This window comes from Vitis riparia, chromosome 8, assembly GCF_004353265.1.
Source record: "Vitis riparia cultivar Riparia Gloire de Montpellier isolate 1030 chromosome 8, EGFV_Vit.rip_1.0, whole genome shotgun sequence".
NCBI lineage: Eukaryota > Viridiplantae > Streptophyta > Magnoliopsida > Vitales > Vitaceae > Vitis > Vitis riparia.
This window is the reverse complement of record NC_048438.1, coordinates 8,061,345-8,070,650: the sequence shown is the minus strand read 5'-3', so window position 1 is coordinate 8,070,650 and position 9,306 is coordinate 8,061,345. Positions and strand designations below refer to the sequence as shown.

Below are 9,306 nucleotides of genomic sequence, written 5' to 3'. Positions count from 1 at the left end.
TAAATTTGATTTTAATTAATTTATTTAATAATTATATTGATTAACTTGATTGTAACTCATAACTTATTTAACTTTCTTTTTTTAAATAAATAGATGAATCTAGTGACAAACTTATTTATATTTAAGGATAATTTATGTTAATTTAAATAATTTGATTATTAGATAAATTATACTCATCGTGTGGTGTTAATTAAGTCGGGCTTGATTCATTCTTTTAACCCGCCTGTGGTCGGAGTATCCAAATTTTGACATCACAAGCCGAAGGATGGACCGACAGGAATTCTCCTCCCAGCTACCACCACATTACCTGATAAGAATCTGATAATAAATTGAAGTATAGGCGGTTTTTTTCACACTCTGCATAGATAGGTGCCCTTCTGGAGATTCGGATTCCAATACGAATGTGGCAGAGAAAAGTGGAAGACAGTGGTTAGATTGAGCCTCGTGTCATTCCCATAACTATTGTGAGTACCTAAAACGCTTGCGTGTCACTCCACCAACATTCCTCTCTTCTTTCTTTGCCGCGTTTGCCCTTACGTGTCCCTCTCTTTCCTTCTATATAAACATTGCTCTCGCTCCCGAACTTGCACTTTATGTTGCAGTGTTGAAAGCTAAGGGAGTTCCGTGTTACATCAAGGCTATATTGGTTACAAGGGAGGAAGAATACTGAGAAAGAGGAGCATGGCGTCAGGGCAACTACGAGAGGAGCTGGAGAACAAGGCTAGAGAGGGCGAGACTGTCGTCCCTGGTGGAACTGGTGGAAAGAGCCTGGAAGCTCAGGAACATCTGGCTGAAGGTAAGCATAAACATTCGTAATAAACTATCCAATGGTGAAGTTGCATTGTTTATGATATTAAGGAGTTGGGTTTGTACTGTATTCATTGATGAAGGACGAAGCAAAGGAGGGCAGACGAGGAAGGAGCAGCTGGGAACAGAGGGGTACAAGGAGCTGGGGAGCAAAGGAGGACAGACGAGGAAGGAGCAGATGGGGACAGAGGGGTTCAAGGAGTTGGGGAGCAAAGGAGGGCAGACGAGGAAGGAGCAGATTGGGACCGAAGGCTACCAGGAGATGGGGCGCAAAGGTGGGCTCAGCACCATGGACAAGTCTGGAGGTGAGCGTGCTCAAGAAGAAGACATTTATATCGATGAAGCCAAGTTCAGAACCTCTCCCTGAAGTTTAACTCCATCCAAGTCTCCTTATAAGAGTGAACTAGCAGCAGCAGCAGTAGTAGTAATAGGATCTATATTAGGAGGTATGTAAAGCTAGGTTTGAAGTAATCAGTACGTACTGTCTACTAGCTGTAGGGCTACTAGGTTTGGTGCTTGTTAACTAAGGATGTATGTTGTAGGCTGTTTTGACTTCAAGGGGTTTGTGTTGTGGTTTTAGGTTTGGGTTTACCCCTTGTTTGTATGCGGCGGATGGTTGATGAAGTAAATGAAGTGACTTGTAGCTTTGGTTGTATCTTCAGTTCCTCATTCAGTTGCGCGTGCCTCTAACTGGATATGGGTTCATTTCTTATCTCTAGCCCATACTTTTACAAAATTAATTTAGAATGATTAGATCTTAGATGTCCCACAAAAACGACCACGACCCAGGTAATGTTCAGCACTCGGATGTTGCAACTGACTGCTTTGACCATTAATTAAACTGTTCCCTTGGTTTAGGTTGCAAGTGAGGCTTGGGAAAGGTTAACCGAGGTTGAGAGGCAAAGAAGCGCCTACAAAAGTAGGTTCTGGGTTTGGTTGGTTGACGTTTTATTGATTAATTCGAACTGTAAAACCAATAAGAGAAGCTGGAAAACTCAAGTATAAATGGATAAAGCTGAATTCAAGGGTAGATGATCTTCGATATGATGTCTTTGGTCACGACGCCAAAAGATTGCCTTCAAAAGACATAAGGTGAGTTTCATCAGTGACGATACATTTTCGAACATCATCAGCCGTGTGATTTCTTTTTAATTATAAGAAACAAATTAGTTGGTAGTTAACAAATGATCAAATATGTTGGTGTCAAATCAAATGATATTTGAAAGCTAAAAGGATGATGTAATGAATATGGTGCACTTAACATAATAGGGAATTATAAAGCTTAGATGCATAAAAATACAATGAAAATATATAAATGCTATTTTGAACTATAATCTTAAATAATTTTATCAATGCACATAATCAATCTTGGGATAAGTGATTGAAGATCTTAGTATCATTCCTTTGATTCATTGTTAGTCTTGGAATCATTCATGTGATATAATCAAGGATGATGCCAAAAGTATGACTTCATCATTTTTTAAGGCAAGTTACTCTTATTTTCTTTCTCAACACATAATTTTTATTAATTATTAGAATGCAATAGTAAATATTCATTCATAAATTGATATAAAATTTATATTAAAATAAATTCATGACATTCTTCCAAAAATATTAATTTAATTCAATTAAAATAATTATGCATAGGTCGCATATCATAGAAAAAACTATCTTCCTCCCATCGGTCTGCCCTTATTGTTATTCATATTAGATTATAAACATAATATGACCATGAAACTACTAAAAGGAAATTGTCATTCTTCTCAATGAGATCCACCAATGAAATTATTAGCACTAAACCGTTGAAAGCATTGAATTACTCAATGACCCAATTTTCTCCAAAATTTAATGTTTAGTACTTCTATGGACATGAACCAATGAGCCTTATAGTACATTAGCAATATCTTGATGAAAATGCTAAGTCATTTATATAGTGGTCAAAAGGACTCCCACACTTCCAAAATGCACATAATATTTTAGGTATAGAAGTGCAGAATCATTATTATCAATAATAATCAACTATATTTACGATATGATCACATAATATTGCACTCTTATCAATTTGAACAAGATAGTTTTTCTACTAAGCTCATGTGAGAGTTTAGGTGAAAGTCCTTTAATCAATTAAAATTAAGATCTACAAATATAAGTGTAGTATTAATATGTTCAAGAGAAACAATTTTAATTCATTTTGAACTATTTCCCTTATAGCCAAATACTTAATATCAATGTGCATTGATCCTTTTATAGTTTGTTATTTTTTGAAAAATAAATAACAATATTATTATCACAATATATTAGTCTCACTATCTAATCATCAATGTGTAACCTTGAGAAAAAAAAATTTAACCATATTATCTAACAAGGGGCTTCATAACATAACACATATTTTGTCTCCACTGTAGAAGTTGTTAATGATTGTTTACAACTTTTCCATGAAATTGGTTCCTCAACTAGCATGAAAATATAGCGAGACATGGACTTTCTAGTTTCCTTGTAGCCAACATAATCAAAATCAAATCAACTAGTAATTTACTTGTTTTTAAATTTTTATATCTAAGATGAAGTCCTTAGCTCCTTGCAAATACCATAACACCCTTTTTTATTAATTGTTTTCCAAAGTTCCATACTTAGATTACTTTAATATCGATTGAGCATAACTATTGCATAAGTTGTGCTAGGTCATATACAAACTTGAGCATACATGATACACCAATGGAATTAACCCAAGAAAACAAGACTTTTGGAACAAATAATTAATGATATGAATTATTATAGTATAATTTGTTTTGTACACATTCTATAAATGTTTAATTTCTTTGAGCATTGCCTTTGTAAGTATTTTATCTAATCAAATATATTGACCATGCATATGAGGATATACAGAAGAAACAAACCATGAAATTTTTGTAACTTGATAAGTAGTTTACAACAATTCATGAATTTGAATAATTGATTACTACTCAAAAAGAGCATATTCTAGACAATAATTTTCATGAGTTTCACATCTTTTAAGTAATAATTATGCATAAAATGCTCAATTAACATGTTGTTGCCCTTGCAAGAGTTACTAACAAGTTTTATGAGGTTTGGAGTCATTTCAAGGTGAGATTTTGATACATTGAGTGACAAAAGATATGAATTGAATTGAAGAATAGTTCAAAAACCATAAATTGCAAGTTCGCATAACTGTGCAAATTGAGCCATATGAGGAAAATTGTGTCGTAGGCTAAGGAGAATGTCTGAGTTGATTTCACAAGAACATGCAAAATTTCACACAACCATGCAAAATGGTCCAAAATGCCACCTATTGTTGCTACTCACAACTGAATTTCGCACGACCATAAGAAAATGATAATCCTCGTGCAAAATGGTCCAAGCTCATGCGAAATGGTAATTTTGATGCTAAACTCTAGATTTGTGAATCCAAAAGGTTCTAGAAGATCAATAAGAGGTTGCCAAGTGTCCACTTAACATCGGCCTATAAATAAAAACTTGAATCAAGTGGACACTTTTATAGGCCAAGGTTGACAAGGTTAGATTTAGAATTTTCTAGAAGATCAAAAATCCCTTGTCAACCTCTTAATGATCTTCTAGAAAAATACTTTTTAACACTTTGATTGTAGAATTTTCTATATTTTCTAGATTTTCTCTCTTAATTGAATTCTCCATTTTCTTTCATTTTCTCACTAGCCAAACAAGCTTTGTGAGGTCAAATCTCCAAGCATGAGTGGCTAAATCTCATTTTTCTTAGAGGAATGAGGATCTAAAGGCAAGATCTATGGTGAATTAAAGAAATGTTTTAATTGTAAAGGTAATTTGATCCAATAGATTGATTAATTGAATTTTGGAAATTTCTTTCTCCAAATTGTGTTGAATGACTACTACAATGCAAACTAAGTAAATTCATTAAATTCTTAAAGTTAGATTTAATGAGAATAAATAGTTGTATTGTGTGAATCATTGGAAGTTGATTTAAGATGAACTTGATATATGGTTTAAATTGATCTTTGGGATTAAATAACCCAATTTGAAGAAAAATTAGATTTAGACCTAAAGCTAAATCAAAAATAGGTTTAGATGATAATTTAGATTTTCAATCTAACTTGATGAAAAATAAATCTTAACTCCTATTCACCATAGTGATTGTTTTCTAAAAAATTTTAACTCTAAGAATTTCTTTTTCTATTAATAACTTTCTCAAGGTTTAATTGTTTTCAACTTTTCATCTATAATTTTCACTATCTCATTTTTTTTCATCATCGTTATCATCTCAACTCTCCCCACTTTCCTTCTTGATTGCTAAACACATTCATCATAATAGTGGATGACACCTAAACCCGTTATACTATTGTAACTTTTGCTAAAAACCCTTTTTGATCGGGTAAGAGTTACCTTAACATAGTTGAATTAGGTTATAAATTTTGTTTTGATGTGATAAATGATAAAAAATCAATCAATCAACAATTTAGTAAAGGTCATAGTATATCACTTTTCATATGGTGAAATGACTTGTTTTGGGCATTAGAATTGGAGTCTAAGGTAAATATGTTGGAATATATAGATTACTCTATTCCAAGCCTAAGATCGGTAGGGTGCATGCAAATAACTTCCTAGGAATTCTAAATCTAAGCAATGCAAGCATTAAAAACAAAAACTTTAGATATAGATGTTTCATAAAACAATACCTATGATTTGGAAGTTCTCATATCAACTCCAATCAATGAAGAGAGTGGTGCGGATATCGAAAACTTTACGATTTTCCATCCATAACTCTCTCATGGATCTTGGCACTTGAGAATGGTGGGATTCTTTCTTGAGGATGGAGGCTATGGAGCTCTCTTTCTAAATGATAGAGTGGTTATAACCCTAAACTCTTAAATGGGTTTATTTAGACTTCCTTGTGGGCATAAGTTATTGGAGCCCATCTTAGGCTTAGTTCACTTAATTTAGACTACCCACTCTTAATTACTTAATTAGTCCTATGAGACTCCAATTAATGAATTAGCCCAATCCAAAAAGTATGTTCATAAGTTCTTAGGCAACCTTGCATATATATTAAAATGCTTTTATGCATAGATATGTATAAAGGATCTAAATATTATTCAAACAAAGTGTAACCAAGGAATATAAGTTCGAGTAGGGATCATTAAGACCCATAAGAAAATACCAAATTTCTCAAAAACCAATTTTGAAGTTGACTCATTATTCCACCATGAGAATCAATTGCACTCCAATATCCTACGATATAGCTTGAGTTTGTGATCTACTAGCTATCATATGCAAACTCCACATCAAGGTTTGAAAATTTGGAAAAAAATCACCAAAATTTCAATGAAATACCACTTATTGGTGGTGGTTGAAATGAAATCGGCTACTAATTATCGATCAAGCAAAAAATTGACCAAAAATCAATGAAATGGGAGAAAAATTGTTGATATTTCAATGAAATTATCATGTGAGGACGTAAAAAAAAAAATTATCGATTTTTTTATGATTTTTTTAAAAAGGCCATTTTTTAATTTATCTATGTTTTTTAATTTTTTTTTTTCAATTTATCTCTATTTTAAATTTACATCACCCTTTTATTTTGTATTGTCCTTTTATTTTTAATTATATTTCATATTTATCTCAGTAATCCTATGTTAAAAAATTACTATTATTTCACTTTAATTTTGCAATATTTTTTCTTCTAATTTTATTTAATTTTAAATATTTTATTTTAAAATATTAAAAATATAAATTTATTCAAAATATGCTAAAATATTTATAAAAAAAATAATGAAGTTTTAATATTTTATAAATTAAAATTAATGTGATAAAATAAAATTTTGATATAATTTTTATTAAATTTAATTATTTAAATAAATTAATGTTAATAGTAAAAAATTGAAACCACAAATTTGGAACAAAATTTTAGAAATTAAATCTCAAATAAAATATTTTATGTAAATCGATTTAATTTTTTATTTAAAATGTAATAAAAACATGTTTTAATAAAAGTAGCTTTTAATTTTTAAAATAAATGAATATAAATATATTAAAGGAATTTAAGTTAATTTTTTCTTAAAATTTTTTATAAACATTATCTTTGATCATACCTATATCAATTACACTTACAAAATAACTTTAATATGAGTATTTTTGCTTACTTTTATCATTTTTTTTTTCTAAATATTTTCATGAATTTTTAATAATTTCCGTTCCACCAATATTTTTGTCAAAATATTCACCGATATTTCCTATATATCTAAGGGTCTCTAAAAAGCCCGCGGCCCGCTTTAGGCCCAGCCCGGCCCGACGGGCTAAAGCCCGGCCCAAGCCTACCGGGCCCGAGCCCGACCCGAGCCCATTTCTGGGCGGGCCAGGCGCGGGCCTAATTTTAGGCTTGGTGGGCCGGCCCGGCCCGTAGGCCCGCCCCTTTAAAAAAAACTACAAAAATAAAAAGTATTAAAAAAAATATTCATTTCAAAATTTTATTCATTGAATGTATAATTACATTTGAAAATGTGGGAAAAGTTTACATCACTACAAAATAAATACATCCCAACTAGATTGGCACCTATTTATTTGTGAATCATCTATATTTTTCAACCACAAAAAATAAAAATAAAAATATAATATACATTTAGTCATTATTTTATGGCGGTGATGGCGAACTATCATGCATCCATGAAGACCTTGATAATTTTAAAGATTCCATATCGGCAAGCATCTATGTTTCTCGAATGGAATCGTACATCCTTTTATCTGCTATTTCCCAATCTTTCACACATATCCCTGCTTCAATAACATCTGGCGCTAAGTTGCATCGTTTTTTACTAACTACTCTTCCACCTGCACTAAAAGCAGCTTCTGATGCAACTGTACTCACAGGAACTGTTAGTACATCACGAGCAATTATAGAAAGCACAGGATATTTGTGTTGATGTGATTTCCACCATATTAAAATATCAAAATCTTCTTGATCTTCAAATGAAATTATATCAGTATTAAGATATTTATCTAAATCAGATGTATTATTTGGATAACTATTTGTTGTCTTTTTTCGACTTTTCAACATTTCTAGAGCTCCTTTATAAAAAGATGAGGAGATTGTAGATGTAGGTGGTAATTTAATAGTATTAATATCATTACCATATTTTTCTTTATAATAGTTATATAAATTATATAATAATGAATTTATTTCATTTTTAATTTCTTCAATTTTTATTTGGTCATTAAAATAAATAATTGTTAACCATTCATCCAAAGCTTCAAATTTCAATCTAGGGTCCACAATTAAAGCAATATAAAAAATTAAAGGTATTTCTCCCCAATATTTTCTAAATTTTTCTATCACTGCAAATATTGTATCATTAAATATTTCAAAACTTAAATATTTTTGAAGTGCAATAAAAATATTAATTATTTGCATAATAACTCGATTTGAAGTTGGATAATATACACCACAAAAAATGTTTGTTGAAGTATCAAAAATTTCAAAAAGATCTCTTAAAAGATCCGCAATATGCCAATCATAATCATTTAATGCATAAATATTTGCTTCACAATCATTGTTAATTAATTGTATTTCATATAATTCGACTACTTTTCTATATTTTGTAATATTTTGTAAAAGTTTATATGTGGAATTCCATCTAATGGTCATATCCAAATTTATATTTTTTCTTTTCATATTTAACATTTTGCAACAATCAAAAAATAATTCATGTTTTGCTTGAGAACTATTAATACTATATGCAATGCCTCTAATTTTTTCCAATGTACTATCAACATTTTTTAATCCATCCTTTACAATTAAATTTAAAATATGTGCACAACAACGCACATGAAATATTTTAGCATGATCTTCTTTTACTTGTCAATATGTTGTAGAATGTGAGAGAAATAGAGAGAGAAATAGAGAGAATTTGATGAAAAAATGAAAAGGAAGAAAATGTATTTATAGGAAGGTTAAAAAAAAAATTCAAAATTCAAAATAATTGGTCATGTGACCGTTGGAGGCTTAACTCCAACGGTCACATGGGCTGGAGCTAGGCTCCAACGGTCACATGACCGTTGGAGCCTTTAATTTTTTTTAAAAAAATAATATACTTTATTTATATATATATATATATATATATATATATATATATATATATATATATATATATATATATATAACTCAATTAATAAATATAAAAAGAATATAGTTTAGCTGGTTAGAAGCTTAAAGTTTAAACATGAGGGGAGGGGTTCGAATCCCCTCCTCTCCCTTCCCTTGGCTTTTTTGAAAGCCATTTTGGCTTAATTCAAAAAGCCCGCCGGCCCGGCCCGCTCGCTAGCCCGCCGGCTCATAGGTCGGGCCGCGGGCCTAGCATTTTAGCATGGCCCGGCCCGAGCTGGGCCACAGGCCTCCTATTTACGGCCCCGCCCCGCCCGCCCGTTGGAGACCCCTGTATATATCCGTAAAACCCAAGTACCGATATATCCAAGTTTATCAATATTTCAAACTTT

At 31.4% G+C, this 9,306-nt stretch overlaps 1 protein-coding gene across 1 annotated transcript; it reads left to right on the top strand.

The window, feature by feature from the left end:
* The first annotated feature begins 615 nt into the window (after positions 1–615).
* On the top strand, positions 616–1,476 carry LOC117921143 (late embryogenesis abundant protein B19.3). The gene is made up of 2 exons (XM_034838945.1): positions 616–796; positions 891–1,476. Exons 1-2 carry the CDS (start codon positions 682–684, stop codon positions 1,172–1,174), a joined length of 399 nt encoding a protein of 132 aa, XP_034694836.1. The 5' UTR covers positions 616–681; the 3' UTR covers positions 1,175–1,476.
* Positions 1,477–9,306: the final 7,830 nt, after the last annotated feature.

What these genes read in the sequence shown, in the direction of transcription:
- LOC117921143 (XM_034838945.1), top strand. Translation starts at nt 682, where the DNA reads ATGGCGTCAGGGCAACTACGAGAGGAGCTGGAGAACAAGGCTAGAGAG. An exon ending in TCAGGAACATCTGGCTGAAG is followed by an intron (nt 797 to 890) that starts GTAAGCATAAAC and finishes TCATTGATGAAG; the next exon opens with GACGAAGCAAAGGAGGGCAG.